We start from the raw sequence: 17,907 nt of genomic DNA on the forward strand, positions 1-17,907 counted from the left end.
AGAGGACTCAGAAATTCAAAGGAACTCCAACACTGAATCTGAGAGAATAGGTGAATCTGAAAGAGACTGAAAAAAAGTGGCCAGAAAGGTGGGAAGAAACTGTACCAGGGGATCGCTGAAAGCAAAGGAGAATGTTTCAAGAAAGGAAAAACAAAGCTCATCTAGGCCCAATGACACTGAAAATCCAAGTTACGATTTCCAGGTCAAACTGGTGAAGAAGAAAGAGTGGAAGGAAGGACACGTAAATATATGTGAGACTAGAAAAAAAAGTCAACCTAGATTCTAAAACTAATTACATAAAGCTCTTTAAAATAATGTAAACATGCTTTAAACTGTTTTCCCCTCATGTAATTTCTTTTAATGAGCCATGAAAGCATACTCTTACCATGACATATTCAATGCTAACACCATGGTGACGCAGCAAAAACCAACCAGCAGAGCTCTAACATTGCAGCATGCTTCTAATATTGCAGCACCACACGGGTCATGCTTTGCATAGTTTCAAATTTTTAAATTCAACTTCCCATACAAGAAACAAAATCTACTTGTTTTGCAGTTCTACAAAGACTGAATTTAAATTATTAGGAAATTAAAATGGTTTTCCTGAAAAGATAATTTTCACACGATTTTCAAAAAAAACATACTAAAATTAATTCATTTAACACTTGAATGTCTTGCATGCCAGGCACACCAGTGTGATGACTTTAAACACCTTTTTTCTCACCAAGGGCTTATAGGTAAACGTCGGTATGTTCTACGGTAATTCTGGTACTGGTAGTAATACACAAATCAAAGAAGCCTGCCTATTTTCAGGTTTTCAGCCACTCTGATATATTTACGGGCATCTTGTTGGCTTTATTACAAATACCAGAAGATTTTTAATTAGAAAAATTATTTTTATTATTAGCTGTTTTAGTATTATGTATGTAACCTGAGACAATCCCACCTCTCTAATAAACTAAGTAAGCTTCAGTTTATTCACCAGTAAAACAGAAAAAAACTTAACTCACAAGGTTGTTGAATTGGCTTAACATGTTAATAAATATTAACTGAAGCTTATCCTAACACTTCTAATCACTTCTGTGAAGTGAAATACTGCGTTATATACTGTTCTTATTTCTACTGGATTTAAGTCCAGCAATTCGACTTTTAAAATTTATATACTCATAGATCAAATCTTGAAGCAATGACTTTATTAAAATTACTATCATTTTTTACATTTAATTGTGCAGTATTCTACAGTTAAGACAGGTGCATGATAGAAACACATCTATTTTATACTCCTTTTCTAAAAACACCACTAAAATATCAAAAATAATGAATTTTTAAGATATAAAGACATAAGCCCATAAAAAATGACAGAATGGGTAAAAAGACAATAGCAACAAAAATTTGGAAGCTGGAAAGCAGATGGTTGAGTGACAAATGACTTAGCAAACACTCGAAAATCAAATCTTTAGCAAACAGTGGAGAAAGCCAAGAACAAACCCAATTTAAACTGTAAAATCCCCAAAAGACTCAGCAATTGGCAGTACCACGTACATCCGAAGTGGGATATGGGGGAGAGAGGGAGCTAAAATAAGGAAGACTGTTTAAAAGTCTGTTTAACAAGTAACCAGCCCCACTGATCCCAACTGCCCCCTCACCAATCCCAACAAAAAAACTGAAAATATGTAGTCTGGAAAATATAAAACAAAATATTCCAAGTTTCAAAAAATCAGGTACAGCTGTAGGCAAGAAAACATACTGAAAACAGGGTGATTGAAGAAATATATATAGGGAAGCTGAGATTCTACCAAGACCTTTTACCCAACTCCCCTCCTATATCCCCCACAACCTGCACCTCCAGGCAAGAAAGAGCCTTCTACAGGACATTTAACCAACTCAGAGGAAAGGCATGAAGATACTGACATCAAAAGTGCTCCAACCACACAGCCCAGCCTGGTTACCATAAAGTAAAGCTAACAAGTCTCACTGAGGATTTCTAATTAGCATTTTACTCCCCTACTCACACACAACCACCAACCAACTAAGGAAAGGCTATAGAACATGAAAGATAAAGACCAAAACAGATACAAACTAAAAAACAAACCAGGAGGGCACAGGTCACACAGGGAGAAGAAATCTTTAAATAAAAAAAAAAGTAATATTTATATATTCAGACAGCTATGAGAAAGTACTATTGTTATTAGAACAGGATACGATTTAAAAGGGGCAAAGGCAAAAAAACAAAAAGCAAAGGCTTTGGGAAATTAAATATATGGTAATATAGAAAACTCAACAGAAGTAGAGCAAAAAAGAAAATGAGATAGAAAATAGGAAAGAAAATACAAGAAAATCAGAAGTCAAAAATGTCCATTATCCTAATAAGGAATTTAAGGAAAAAAAAAAACCAAAAAACAGAAAATGGAAAGAAATAATCAAGACCTCATTCAAGAAAAAGTCCCAGAATTAAAAGATGTTTCCAGACTACAAAGGCATACCAAGTACTCAGCAACCCTGAGGGTAAAAAGAAACCTACCCAAGGAACCATCACTGTAAAATTTCAATACTGGAACACTGAAAACAGATTCAACCTTAAACGCTTTCAGAGAATTAAAGAATGAGAGAAAGAGAGAGAAGGGTAAACAAGTCAGAAAAAAAGGAAAAACAAAACATACATATACAGGTCACATACAATATATAAGAAATCAGAATGGCTTCAGACTTCTCAAAAGGAATATGGAAGTTAGAAAGCAATGGAGCGAAATTATAAAATAATACAATTTTACAATGTAGTATTCTTTACCTAACCAAACCACCTTAAGTGTCAGGGTAAACTAAAATCATTTTTTCTTTTAAAGATTTTAGCTTTACGGAATCTCTGCACCCAACATGGAGCTCAAACTCATAATCCTGAGATCAAGAGTTGTGTGCTCTACAACTAAACCAGCCAGGCACTCCTTAAAAAAAAATTTTTTTTTTTTTTTTTAGGTAATCTCTACCCCAATGTGGGGCTCAAACTCATGACTCTGAAATCAAGAATCTCATGCTCTACTGACTGAGCCAGCCAGACACCCCTAAAACCATTTTAAAATATCAAGTAAGCCAAGAATGAACATGACAAGGATCACTGCAAAATGAAATCCAACCACAGGAGAAAGTGAAGGGAATCCCACAATAATGGATGTGTACCAAGGTGTAGAACACAATTAGGTCCAAAATGGAGGTCAGAGGAATATAAGAGACTGCCTAAGGAAGATAAAATTGATAACACCTGATATGTCTGAACATCTCAAGAGACATTTGATGCAATGTTGAATAATGATAATTACAGAAAAAACTAAGCCCGGGGTGGGGCAGAGACATTGAACTTCAGCCAGATCACCCTATGGTAAAACAGTCAGTAAGTCACACTGAGACTAGATAAGCTCTTTAGTCTCCTAAAGTGCAAGCAGATGACCAAGAATTACCAGACCTCTGAGGAAAGGCTCTATCACAAAAGGCAAAGCAAAAATGGGTAAAAAGGCATACAAAAATGGGGGAAACAGAATTTGGAAGAAACAGAAAACTTATCCTAGGTAGTATATAGAAATATATATACTATATATTCTAGTACATTATATGTACTAGATAGCTGGGATGGGGTGGAAGGAGGTAGGCAAGTGCAGTACATTGTACAGGACATGAAGAGTGATATTTTATAAGAATACTAAATGATCAACAATGATGTAATCATAGCTATTCAGAGGAAAGGGTACTTGGAGGAAGGGGGATCAGCTGAGTAGGTGATAAAGTTAAATTTTCATTTTCTTTCCAGAAGTTCAAAAAGCCAAAACACAAGCACAAAGTATTTTATTTAACACACACTATGTAGGGCATGTGAGTTAGACACAGTTCTAAGGGCTTTCCAAATTCATTTCCTATAACAACCCTGAGGTAGGTACTGCTATCCCCATTTATTGAAATGAGCAACATGAGGCATAGAGAGGTTAAGTAGCCCAATGTTACATAAAACTAGGTTCAAACCTAAATAGTCTTATTCCAGAATCTATGCTCCTAACCATCTAGCCATGTTGCATATCGAGTAGCAATACAAACATGTTGTCTACAACTAGGAGGTAAACATAACAATCATCCGAAAGAGATAAAAGTGACTGCTTTGGGGAATGGAAACACGGAAAGGAAGGGGGCAGGAAGCTTTTGTTTGTTTTGATAACCATGTAAATTATTTGACTCTTTAAGTTGTGGAGGTACAACCTAAATAAAATTAAAATGTACAATTTAGTACTTTTATCTAATGTTGCCATCCTCAGAAGGAGGCAAAATGAGTATTACTCCTATTTCATAGATAAGAAAACTTTCATTCCTCTTTAATAAGTATTTGAGGGCCTACTATATAACATGCACTGTATTTAAAAAATAGATATCAATTCACCTCAAATAATGATGAGGTGAAAGAGGTACAAAAAGTCTTTTTATTCTTTTCTCTTCAATTTATTGTATAACTTATATGATCCTGTATCTCTAACAGCTGTGCTTAAGACAAGGGATAATATAAATTGTAAATTGTGACAGAAAAAAAGAGAAAGGTCTGCTCATTAATTTGTCCAAAAAATATTTAGTTCTTGTCCTTGAGGAACTCAGTGTCTTATGTGGAACATAATTATAATTGAATGTGTGCAGTGCGTTCAATAGAGGAGCACTAAAAAGTGTTAAGGAAACATTCCCTGGGTGAAGACACTGCTTCAGAGGGAACGTTTCTGAACGGAGTCTTGAAGGATGAACAGAAGTTTGACCAATTTCACACAAGAAGCTGTACTAATAGTTGCAAAACACAAAAGACTATAGACTAGTGTGGAATACCTACACCTCCACTGTGTTATAAAGGTGACTTCATATTAAAGGCTAAAATAAGACATTAAGATTTTTTCAAGGAGCTTTAAAAAAAAAAGATACATAATCTTAATGCCTGATCCATGTTTCTAAGTTTTAGTGTTGCCCCGTGATCAACTGAAATCATTTTCCACATGTCTAATAAACATTTTAAATTTTAAAGTGTTAAGAGTATTATTTCAAAAGAAGACTAAAGAACAACCACCTTTCATTTGTCTTACCGCCAAAAAGTTTCACTGTTAACACGGTTTTTAAGTCATAATATTGAAATTATAATGTACCCCTTTCTCCCATGAGACAGAAATTGGTGACCAAGCCCCAGACAATGCAAGTGACATGGAAGCTATCATGGGAAGAAAAAGAAAGAATTTTTTTTAATCGTTATCACTTCTTTCTCTTGTAGATAGTCTCAAATTTCCTTCCAAGGGCAAACTTAAATGAAACTTTTCTTTTTCCAAACTTTAGTGATAAAAGAAATAATTTGCAGTAAAACACCGTAAAGAAAATAATATGCATGTGTTCCTTTTTGACCTTTATAGGTATTTTAGGGGTGAAACATTTTAATTTTTTAGCATTTAAAGGATGCCTCTGAATCAAAAATTTTCTGGTTCTGATGACTTAACTTTGATGTTAACTAACAAAGTATCAAAAATGTGGTAAATTCGAAACAGGTAGCGTCAACTCAACTTACTTTATGCCAGTACTTGATCATACTTCTCAGTATCTCTCTTTGTCCCTTAAATTCCAAACCTTTCTACATAATTTGCCCCTAAATGATCTTCATCTCAGTTACTATATGGAAAAATTAATTTTGTACTAAACATCTTAAATTGGGCCTCTATCCCTACAATTAAAAAACCTAACTGTAAGTAGCAACATCTGACTTTAATTGTCTGGAAAAGCAAGTTGTGGAAAGCTCTATCATGCCCTACCACCAAGGGAGAAAAAGGAGAAAGTCATGTCAGGAGACCACAAATGGTAATTAACAAAAATCATGGCAGGTTTCAATTCAAAATGTGTGGTTTTCATTTGTGCATTTCATCTGTCTTTTATTTCTCTGAATTTAGTATCCACATAATATACCTGTTTTTTTAGGGGCTTCACTCGATCATGACTCTTAGACTCAGAAAACATTAATATTTGGGGTAAATAGTTCTTTAAAATTATGAATATTAGCAATTACAGATAAATATTAGCATATGAAACAAACTTTTATCGATGATTATAATGACTATTAAAGAAACTACCTCCCTAAAAGAGCTCTATCTACCTTTTAAGGACAATTTTGTACACAAGATACAGATTACATTTGGTTCGGTAACAATGTTTTAATTATATGATTACTGGAAAAATTACAAAAATCTTAAAAGACAAGATTTTAAATTATTTCAATTAACCATGCCTTTGCCTTACATCTGTAAAGTAACTTAAAAATGTTTATCATGAAAACCTCACTGCAACATTTGGTCTTTGTTCTTTTTCTAAAACTGTAATTCTTTTGGAATACCCTCAATTTTTCCAAAGTGAAAACCAAAAATACACATTTAGAATATAAATTTCCAATTAGTTTGGTGAAAGTTCAATCACAAAAATCTCCAACTAATACTAAAATAATTAAATATCTTTAGAGCTTATTCAGAGTTCCACAGTTAAAATGAATAGCCTTTGTCATTAACTCCTATGATACTATTTTGATCAAGGTTAGTCACAGACCAGCAAATCTGTGAAAAGAACATTCCTTTAAAATTCAACTTAGTTTAAAGCAATGTAGAATCATTAGAGATTTCACAACTTTTGCAGTCAGCTTCAAAGACACAATTGGAATCAATAGCGTATTTAAAGCATTATTTTCAATTCAAGTAAGAAAACACTAGTGGCTTAATAATGTATTTTGACTATGTTTTTATTCTTTTTTTTTTTTTTTTTTTGGCAACGAAGGGAACAGGTGGAGTAGATTAGCAGGGGAGCAAAGTCTTATGTTCATGCGTCTATAAATTCAACCCTCCAAGACTTTTCCTACTCTTTAAAATGGCTACCACCTTGATCTATACAAAAGAAAAAAAAATGTACAGGACACTACTATCAAAGATAAATTTGGTTATTTTGACAGTGTTTACCCTCCTGCCCCCCCCCAACATACTTTTTAAGATTCCCATTCCTGTTCTGTTCAGATAAAATGACCATTAAATAAGTACACAAAAGTTGGTTAATTACAGTCTGTGAGGGCAACCTATAAAACCGAGACTAGGTCATCTTTCCTACGAGGTCTAAGAAAAGCATGTAACATTATCTTCCACAGACTAAGATCAAACACAGTAGAAGTGAAAAGGATTGCCCAACCTAGTAAAGGAGAAACAACCGTGGGAACCACAACCCCCACTCAAGAGATGCTCATAAGGATTTAGTAATTCAAGTGAATAGATAAATATTATATGGCTTAGCAAAAATTTTGTTAGTAATCTTTTCAAAAAGCATTTTATAAATAACAAAAGCCATTTGGTGCCCCTAAACCTATGCTTAATATTCAGTAACTACTGTCAAGTAGTTTACATATTACTTACACCCATTTGCTATCCACTCTGAAACCATTCCATAACACTCTTGCTCTAGGAAACTTACCACAAAAATGCATTTTCACATACAAAAATGGAAAAATATGTAATGCTTTCGACAAATCTTGTGCATCTATACAGCTACTAAATAAATTAACTCTGAATTTGTTGAATGTCTGCAGAAACATGGCATGATCTTACCTCTCATCCTCGCCATCCACCAGGGGTGTCGTCAGCGGTAGCACCTTCAACGGGAAAAGAGAAGCAGGGGCTGCTAGGCTGCTGCTACTCCCATCTGAAACTGCTGACATTCCCCCACTGTCACCACTGATAGTCTGAGGTAAGCCAACTAAGGAGGGTTCCGCTGGGCGCCTGGCATCTTCAATTTGGCTTCCAATTGCCTGAGCTAATGATTGTGCAGAGAACTGAGTAGAACTTAGTGGTATCTGTTGTGCCAAAGGCAGATTTATGTTACTGGCTATCAAGGGAGGTTGACTAACACTTTGAACCAAATTACCATTTTGAGTGGCAGGGGTTTGTGCTATATTCTGTGGTGGAACCAAGTTTGTTGGGGCAGAAGGCATTCCAGAAGGACCAGTTGAACTAACCTGACTTGTAACAGAAATACTACTAGCAGAGGGCAAAGGACTAACTGCAGGCAACGGCTGCGAAACAACTTGAGCTACCGATTCTACTCCTTGTGGCTGGGGAGGCACAGTTAACAAGGTACTCTGGGGTGCAATGACCAACTGTTGAGGAAGGCTTGACACACTAGTTTGAACTCCCTGATGAATAATCGCAGTTTGAGCAGGTGGAACTATTTGTGAAGATGGAGGAGCACCTTGCTGAATAACCGAAGGTGTGACTTGGGTAGAGGGCTGCTGCACTGCAGTAGGTATGTTTGCTTGTTGACCGATATTTGCAATTTGACTGCCAGTAGGTACAACAGATACTGCTGTTTGAGCCTGGCCAACAGGCTGGCCGGATGCCCCTGCAGGTTGTGCTTGGATTGCCGTGGGCTGCACCGGCAGCTGGATACTCTGTGGCTGAGCCGTAGGAATCACTGTCGCTCCTGCTCCCACTCCTGAACTGGGCTGTCCGGAGGACACTGCTGTTTGAAGAATCGGCTGCTGCTGCACATACTCTGAAGGATTCTGAGCCACGGATTTACCATGGCCTGGGACCATCTGGGTAGAGACAGTCGGCTGCTGTTGTCCATACTGTAACGGTTGGGGTGGTGCTCCTGGAAGGGGGGCTTGCACTGGAGGAACCGTCTGAGAATACGGTAGTTGGGGTTGAGCCAGACTGGAAATGGAAGGCTGCTGACCTAAAGCTGAAGTTACACCAACCACACTAACAGGTGACGGCTGGATACCAGTTGCAGCACTGATAGTGGCCTGTAGAGGTACTGGCTGAAGACCTTGCTTTTGAGGATAGCTCAGTTCTTGAGACTGTAATTGTACTTGCGTGATCTGTGACTGAGAAATACTCTGTGGAATGCTAACTGCTGAAATACTCTGGGGACCAGTGCTACTGAAATCCATCTGGGGAAGAGCCATACCTTGAAGAGCTGGTTGCTGCTGCTGCACCACCACAGTAGGGGCTCCCATCTCTCCGCTTCCCACACTCTCCGTGTAGTGACTCAGTGTGCTGACACTACTGCTCACTGAACTCCCACTAGTGCTCTCCCTCTCCGAAGTCACTTCTGTCGGGTTCTGTTTCACAGTTTCCACCACTTTATTTATCGCCACACCTTCTGCAGCAGGTACAGCATTTTCTTTTTCATAGAACTCGGTGCAAGTCCATCTGCCTTTTTTAAAGGGTTCAGAACTAGAATCTAACTTCACAACTCTGAACCTTGACGTGTTAACTGTTGGTGGCTGCTGCTGACCCGAAAGGGACCCCACAGTCATCCCTGCAGCTGCACTGGGGGCACTGTTAACAACAGCGGAGGAGGATATAGTACCATTGCCCATGCCACTCAAGATATTCACATTAACACTGCTGCTAACTCCAGGCCCAACACTCACAGTAGCAGCAGCACTAGGAATATTGCTTGCATTTATATTAGCATTACCAAGTATGCTGCTTGTCACACTAGGATTAAAACTACCCACGGCAGTAATGTTAACATTACTCATTGTATTAGTGCCAGTAACAGAACTTATACCTATACTGCCAGTAGTACTTGGAGCACGGATATTAGTCATTACAGATGCAGGTGAGCCACCGGATGATACAGCAGAAGTTGGGGCCGCTGCTAGAACACTGTCAGAGCTTCCAGCTGCAGAGAGTTTTCTGGATACTGGACTGGAGGGTGGCCCTCCAGGAATGGATGTACTGGCCACACCAGCATGGGATGGATGGTGATGCCCATGGTGTAGGTGGTGCCCATGATGGATGTGATGGTGGTGATGGAGGTGGTGTGGATGAGCATTCCCATTGATCACAACGTTCTGTTGTGGAAGGTGAGGCAAATGAGGCTGCGGAAGGTGGGGCTGGTTGGGAGAGACTGCCCCAGGTGTCTCAGCTTCCTGGAAGTTATTCAGAGTCTCTTCTGAGGAGCTGCGTTCAGGCTCCCCTAAGTCAGTAGCCCTGGAAAGTGACACATCAAGGATCTCGGAAGAAGACAGATCTTCCGTGTGAGACTCATCCAGGTCATCATAGCTCTCGGTGTCCTCTGCGATACTGTTGTTGGAGCTGATGCTGGCGGAGATCTGAGCCGGGGTAACGCTAGTTATCTGGAAGCCACTTTTCTTTTTCATTTGAGTTCCGCCTGGCGCAAGAGGCTGTGCCTGCAGCTGAGCCTGAGAGAGGAGGTTCAGGCTTTGTGGAGGCGGAGGCTGTGGTCCCGACGTAGAAGATGCTGCAGGAGGTGGCGGCTGGAGCAGCGACGGAGGCGGAAAATCCTCGGAAGATGTGGCACTACTACCAACGCCGGTACCTGCTGCATTGAGAGCAGAGGCGCTGCCACTACCGCTGCCCCTTCTAGGGAACATTGCCGGGTGCGCCATCTTCCTAGCACTAATGTCTGCAGCGGCCGCGGCCGCCGCGGCGGTGGACTCAGGCGGCTGGTGCATTGTGTCGGGTACCGGGGGACGGAGGAGGCGAGTGCAATTTCCTTCTGCACCGTAATCTTTGTATTCAAGACGCCGGGGAGGAAAACGGGACCTGACGCTCCGCCCGGCGCGGTTCCTCCTTCTCCTCCTCCTCAGCCGAAGGCGCCGGCCGCTCCTGCCTTCGAGGGCGAGCTTCGGGAAGGGAGGATGAACGAGGGTGAACAGGGCGGCCAGGGACCCGAAGGGGGGACCCCTTCAGTCCTTCGCCATTCACTTTCCCCTCTAGTCTCACACCCCCCTTTATATTCCGCTTCACGTGGGGTGCGGGGCAGGAGGGAGGGGAAGACAAGGCAAGGGGGAGACAAGTGGAGGGGGTGGGAAAACCGAGAAATGCCCACCTTCTCCCGACAACTCAAAAGCCACCTCAACCCCTCCTCCCGCCGCGGCGGCGGCGGCGGCGGCCGCTGCAAAACCCTCCCGGTCGCTCTGCACGAAAGCAGCGCGGAGCGAGTGTCGCCTTCCCCTCGCCACCCCCAGCGCCGCCGCCGCCGGCGAGCCCCGAGCTCAGTGTCGCTCAAACCTCCCCTCCCGGCCCCGCTGTCCCCGCTCGGCCCTCCCCCCACGCCCCTCGGACCCTTTCAAACCCCCTGGGCTCGCGGCGGCTGTTCCGTGAGCAAACGCTGGCCGCGGCTGGGGCCGGGGCGGCGAGGCTCGGAGCGGGGCGGCGGCGGGGCGCCCGGTACGGTGAGCCCAGCAACGAGGCGCGGGCGGGCGCGCAGAGACGCCGGGTCCTCGCGGAGCACGGCCGGGGCGCGGCGGCGGCACTGGCAGCGGGAGCCCAGGGACCGCTCCATCACTGGCAGCCATGGAGCCCGAGCATTTTCCTCCCTCAGGGCAGGCGCCTCGGCTCGGCACACGTCCTCGGGGAGGAAGGGGCCGGCGCCCGAGCCTCCCCGGAGGGCGGCGGGATGTGCGCTAGCGCAGAGGGGTGCGAGCTGCTCCCGTCCTCTTCCTCCTCAGCCGGCTCGTCCTCACCCTGCTGCTCCCGCGGCCCGGGCGGGAGGGGGCCGCAGGCAGCGGCGGCTCCTTTCTCGGCGGCGTTGGTGGCCAGACGGGCTGGTGCAAGCGACTGCAGCCGACGCCGTTCAAAGGAACGAGAGGTGGGGTTGGTCGGTGTCGGCAAACGGGGCGGGTGAGTGGGTGGGTGCCGAGGGAGGGCGGCGGGCGGGGAGGGGGCTGTGGTGGTTGTTACTAGTGCTCTTCTCCGGCTCCACCGTATCCCCCAGTCTCTCGCGGCAACGGGAGAGGAGGGACCAGCGCCCGAGCGCAGGAGGAGGAGGAGGGGCGACCGTCGGCGAGAGGAGGCGGCGGCGGTGGTGGCGGGGGGAGGGGGCAAGCAAAGGAGAAGGAGGGAAGATGGCGTCTGCGCATGCGCCCCGGCGCCGCAGACATAAAGCCGGGTCCGGCGAAGAAGGAGGCGGCGGGGCTTCGGGCCTTGCCGAGTGCTGGGTCTCCCGACGGAAATTGCCGAAGACTCGCGGCGGCGCCGACGCCGAGGGTGGTGGGGGTGGGGAATTTCGGCCGGGGGAGCGAATCCGGGTCGGCCAGTGAGTTTCGGCCTGAGTGGGGGGTGGGGCAGGGTGGGGGCGCGCGCAGGTTAGGTGTGTCCGCTCTGTTCTCTCACGCGGCCGGTGCGCGCGCGCGCGCGGGCACGCGGCAGGGGAAGGGGCGCGGTGGGGTGGGGCCCGCGGAGGCTGCTGGAGCCTTGGGTCTCTGGCGTACGCGTCCTGGATGGTGTTCCCCCCGCCCCCCTCCCCGCCTGCGGAATGGGTAATGAGGCTTTTCTCCGCAGCAACAGCATCACGAGTTTCAGTTCCCAGGAGCCCGCCGCCACCGCCACGATACGACATGAGTCAGGCTTTCTTCCTTGGCGCGTGGCGGAGCCCTCCCTCCTCCCCCTCGCCGCACCTGGGCTCACCCCCGGCCCTCGTCGCCCGCGCCCTCTAGGCGGAGGCCCCTGTGCCGGGAGCTGCGCGGTCCACGGAAAGCCGAAGTGTCTTCGAGATAGGTGCTGCCTTTTGTGCAGTGTCGTTGCGGCTGCCATGCGGTCCCCCCCTCGCCCTTCGACGAGCAGGGAGGGTCAGCCGCCAGCGGGCAGGCAGATGTTGCAGCTGTTTGCTGTTAACTACCTAAGTGCCTCCCGGGTAGGCTCTTCGCTAGAGAGGGCGTGCTTACAGTCCATCCCTACCTGGAGGGAAGAAGCAGCCCAGCCCAGTAAACTAATTGACCTCAACAGGTGGAGCTTATCTCCAGCAGAGATGTCTTTTCGTTTAATTGTCCAGGCTATATAGCCCCTAAAGGTTTGAGTTAAAAGACAAAGTCCTAGTGGTAACACAAGTGCAGTGATAAATGAAGACTACCTTTTAGGGTTGGAAAAGAAAAAGAGCCTACTGTAATTTCAGTTAAAAAAAAAAACAAAAAACCTGCATGGTCTGAGCATAGTTCTACAAAGCAACGTTAGGTTTGATTGGAGGCAGTTTACTGGAAGTTGCTTCCCTAGCATTACACGTCAAAACATTCTAGCTCTAAACTAGAATGTACTACTAAGCGAGAATGTACTTCTCGCTCAGGAATTAGCAATAAACTGATACGGAAAACCCTAGAGAGTTGGGGGTTTTTTTGTTGTTTTTTTTTTTGACCTAGGTTGTTGAGCGACTAAACTTTTATGGTTAGACTTCTAATTCAGGAAATCTCACAGATTTACAGATCTATAATCCTATTTCAGGAGCTTGTTTAAGCATAAAGAGCTGAATTCTCTTGCAGAGTTTTATAGACCTCTAGTTGTCAATTCAGCGCATTACCTTTAGGATTCTCTAAACTATATTCTTCATTCCATCCCTCAGTGTCTCCATTCTCTTATATTACTGAACAGAAATGCACCCTCAACGTCCTGTGTATATCCTGTATCAAAGCCATGATGTATTGCTGTTATTTCTGTGGTCTCCGCCCCCCTCCCCCCCCTCCACTCAACTAAAACGGCAGGACTACATTTTTCACCTTAAATTGCTAATGTGGAGCTCTGCACTAGGTACAAAGTAGGTGCTCACAAATACTGAAATTGGTGTGGTAATGAAAATCAAATACATTTGAAGAGATCGTACTTGTCTTATGATATTCATAAATATATGAGTGATTGTATTTTTACATACCCATGGCCATTTGTGTATTTTACAAAAATCATCTTTTTAATACCCTCGACAGCTTTTGTTGCAAGTGAAAAGGATGGTTAATAGGGGCCATCCTTTGTCGAAATGTAAATCTGACATACTATTTCAACAGTTTGTGAATGGAAAAAGAAGCTATCTTAGCCACTTGAACCTGCAACGGAATGTAGATAGGCAAAATGTTTCTTTGGACTAGTGTGAAAGAAAATGCTCTTGATCTCTAAAAATGTTGCATTAGGCCCACCCCAAACAACAGCTCAACACCCCCACTTGGACCCTAAATACCCTCTATGATTGTGCTGATATGGTTAGAAGCAGAAGAAACAAAGTCTTAACCCAAAGTTGACAGAATGAGGTGAGATAATCCTATAAAAGCAGATACTTGTTCTGATAACCAGTAGTAAAGGATATTGTTTAGGACTGTTTTGATGGAAGGGGAGTAACATTTCTTTTAAAAGGAGCTTTTTTGGTGACGCCTGGGTGGCTCAGAAAGTGTCCGACTTCAGCTCAGGTCATAATACAGAGCCTGGAGCCTGCTTCAGGTTCTGTGTCCCCCCCCCCCCCCCCCCGCCCCTCCCACACACTCTGTCTCTCAAAAATAAATAAACATTAAAAAAAAATTTTAAGGAGTTTTTTTTTCTTAACTTCCAGGAGAATGTAAGTCATAAGAAAATAGTCTTTTCAAATGTATTTCGTTTTTGTCTGCCATATCACTTTGCCATTCCTGTGTAGGCTCTATCAAGCCTCACTCAGATATAAAGAGCAACTCCACAATTATGGAAAGTTGAATTTTAAAAACCTCTATATATCTCTCAGTTGCCAGCATTTCTGTGACCAGGAATACCTGAATACAAGTACATTAAAACAAACACACACTTGAACAGCCAGGTATTTTCATGTTACCACCTTTTAATGAAAAAAAGTCTGGACTCTTTTTGCATTGATATTAAATGCCTACTACTATGTGTAATGAAGTCATTAAATCCTTTGAACTCGGTAGAGTTATCCTTTGCCTTTCAAAAGACTGAATTTCCCCTGTTTTTATCCTGAAGGTGTAGCTCTGAATTCCTCTCTATTGACTAAAAGATCAGCCTACAGTGCAGTGTTCACTTTAAATCTAGTTGTTGCAACGTTGCAAACTAACGTGTATATTTGGCTGTGTTTAGTGATTTTCCTACCATAAAATAGAAAATTGGCTGACTATTATAACAAGTCACCTGTTTGTGAGAACTGTGAAATAGGTCAGTATTTAAAACCAAGTGATTCTCCAAAAGTAATTCCCTCAAAGAGCAGGAAGGCTGTGAGTGGCAAAGGCATATTAAAGAGAAATGTGTACAGAAAATATGCCACTGTTCCACCAGTAATTCTAGCTAACCAGTGCTTCAATCATGCAATATTACTTACCTGTAACTTTTAAATGTCATCTGGAAAAAAAAGTCAAAATGGTAAACAAGTTATAAACACGAAAGTAAGCACACGTGCTCAAGAGCAGGGCGGGGACAGAGAGGGAGAGAGAGAAAGAGAATCCCAAGCAGGCTCTACATTCAGCAGGAAGCCTGCTGCAGGGGTCAAACCCACCAACCGTGAGATCCTGACCTGAGCAGAAATCAAGAGTCAGACACTTCACCAACTGAACCACCCAGGCGCCCCTCTCTGGAAGATTTTTTAGATGAGACCAGAAATAGTATATGCTATTTGACTTTTGTAAATAGCACAAAAGGCTTATTTTGAAATTTCTTACTCAAATTTCAGTGAGTACAGTTTAGCTTATAATTGATTAGTTTTTGCAGCATTTGTTAAATTTTCAATGTTTCTAGTTGGGGCGCCTCGGTGGCTCATTTGGTTAAGCATCCGTGTCCTGATTTCAGCTCAGGTCACGATCTCACGGTTGGTGAAATTGAACCCTGAGTCTGGCTCAGCGCTGACAGCGAGGAGCCTGCTTGGAATTTTCTCCCTCTTTCTCTGCCCCTCCCCTGCTCACGTGTTCTCTCTCTCTCTCTCTCTCAAAATAAATGAATAAACATTAAAAAAAAAAAAGTATGTTTCTGGTCAGTGAAACAATTTTATATCCTCAAAGGAGATATGCTTACAAAATAAAAGAAGTTTGAATTCAGAAATTTTAATTTACGATCTAGGGGTCACACTGCTACACATTAGCTCATTTATTTAAAAAAAAATTTTTTTTTAACGTTTATTTATTTTTGAGACAGAGAGAGACAAAGCATGAACAGGGGAGGGTCAGAGAGAGGGAGACAGAATCTGAAACAGGCTCCAGGCTCTGACTGTCAGCACAGAGCCCGACGCAGGGCTCAAACTCACGGACCTCGAGATCATGACCTGAGCCGAAGTCGGCCGCTTAACCGACTGAGCCACCCAGGTGCCCCACATTAGCTCATTTAATTCTATCGTTTGAAGGAGAAGACATTATCATTCATTTTAGCAGTGATCACAGAGAGGTTAAATAACTTGTCCAAAGTTTATACCTAAATCTGGGTATTCAGGTCCTCTTAATTTCAGATTCCACGCCTCTGTGTTGAGACATTTTTCTAAAAAAAGCAGTCTGAACTCTAGGGACTAGCATTTTTCAAAACTCTCTTGGAAATTAATGAGTGTTCTTTTAAAGCTTTTGAATGCCAAGAAAGATATGCTGCACACACACTAATTGCATACAGCTTTTCCACATGAAGAGAGTAAAAGACTATTTCCCTTGTTTGACCAAATGTAAATGTTGCAGATTCTGCTATAGTCAGTCTTTTCTGACTTATGAATGTGTTAACTTGGAGAATTGTCTCGCAACTTAAAAAAAAAATCATTTTTAACTTCTGCTACAAAACTGTGAAGTGACATTGAAGAAAGAAATAATTTGTTAATTTAGTTTTTTTTTTAATCTGTAATGAAATAACACTCTAAATCTCCCTAGATGAGAGCTAGTATTTATTTAATGCCTGCTCGGTGCTACGTATTATTCTAAATGCTTTAAGTGTTTTATCTCCATCCTGTCAACAGTATAAAGTAGGGACTATAACTCCCCCATTTTACAAATGAGTAAAGTGAGGTGCAGAGAAGTTGGCAAGTAGTGGGACTGAGATGCAAATCACTTGCACAGCCCTTCACAGCTGCCTCCAGACATATTGTTAAATCAGCTTCCTGCCAATTCTAGCTCCAAAGTTAAATTTCTACAGAATACTCATGTTTTGATTTTTCTAATGAGATATCTTCAAAGAATCTGGGAAGCATCGTTTTCTCCCGACATAGAGACATTCTAAGAAAGAATGTACATTTTACAGAATCTACTGTGGCCACGTAGGAATTGGACATAAATGAACAGAACAGCCATTTGATAAGTTGGATGATCCTTCGCTGATCAAAAGCAGATGTCGAATGCTTGAAAAAAAGGCATTAATCACACATAATTGAGGAACGCCGTCTATATAGGACAAGATAAATTTTTCCCATTTTAGCAATTAGCATTTATTGAACATGAGCGCCTGTAGAATAGAAACAATAACAGCCTAGCCTTTTCAATATGTTCTAAGAACCAATTTGTATTTGTACATCTTTTCGTATACTTAAAGTTATAGAAATAAACACATTCATTATTTTTGTTTGTATCATATTTCTAATAAGACCTCCACCATACATGAACCAAAACCAGGTCAAGAAGCACAAAGAGCAGCCAGTATCTCTTTGTATTTAAAGATTACATTCTTGAACACAGGTATATCTCAAGCTCAACGCTCAAGGAAAAGGAATGGCTATTGAAGTCATTCCTTAGTATGGAATTTTCCTTTGGTCATTCATTTTCTCCCTCTGCTCTGACTTTATCTTTGAGAAGAAAATTGATAGTTTTTATTAACATACTTAAATTGACGTTTCCAGTTAATTTCACTATAGAAGAAAAACAGGAAATCATTAGTCTTAAAGGCCAAAATCTTTTCTTATTTTAATACCTTAAAAAAAAGAAGAGAAAATCCTAGATGCATATAAGCCAAACTGGAGTCAGAAGCAGAAGACAAAATACTATTAATATTATGACCACATGTTGTTACAGGCAACAGCACTGCTTACATATGGAAGTTGTTTACAAAACCCTTCTATATAAATGATAAAATTAGACAGATTTAAAGAGATATTAGAATTTCAAAGAAAAGCGTGAGATTGAATTTAGGAGGGAAAAGCCCAACATAATTGATTTGT

The 17,907-nt window shown here is 42.4% G+C and overlaps 1 protein-coding gene across 5 annotated transcripts in view; it reads right to left on the reverse strand.

The window, feature by feature from the left end:
• The window catches only part of TSC22D1 (TSC22 domain family member 1), a 133,435-nt gene extending 121,645 nt beyond the window's left edge, over positions 1-11,790 (reverse strand). For 4 of the 5 annotated variants that reach the window (XR_002079412.2, XR_002079413.2, XM_019447499.2 and 1 more), the window contains exons 1-2: positions 11,131-11,790; positions 7,629-10,678 (exon numbers count right to left, since the gene is read on the reverse strand). Coding sequence is in view for 3 of the 5 variants with exons in the window: in XM_019447499.2 (XP_019303044.1) it covers positions 7,629-10,678; positions 11,131-11,340 (3,260 nt within the window). In the remaining 2 variants the exon portion in view is untranslated. Of the gene's footprint in view, positions 1-7,628; positions 10,679-11,120 lie in introns of all 5 variants that reach the window. The other variant, XM_019447502.2, reaches the window with a different exon arrangement.
• Between the last annotated feature and the right edge of the window lie 6,117 nt (positions 11,791-17,907).

This window comes from Panthera pardus, unplaced genomic scaffold, assembly GCF_024362965.1.
Source record: "Panthera pardus isolate Hobbes unplaced genomic scaffold, ASM2436296v1 HiC_scaffold_1, whole genome shotgun sequence".
In the NCBI taxonomy this organism is placed as follows: Eukaryota; Metazoa; Chordata; class Mammalia; order Carnivora; family Felidae; genus Panthera; species Panthera pardus.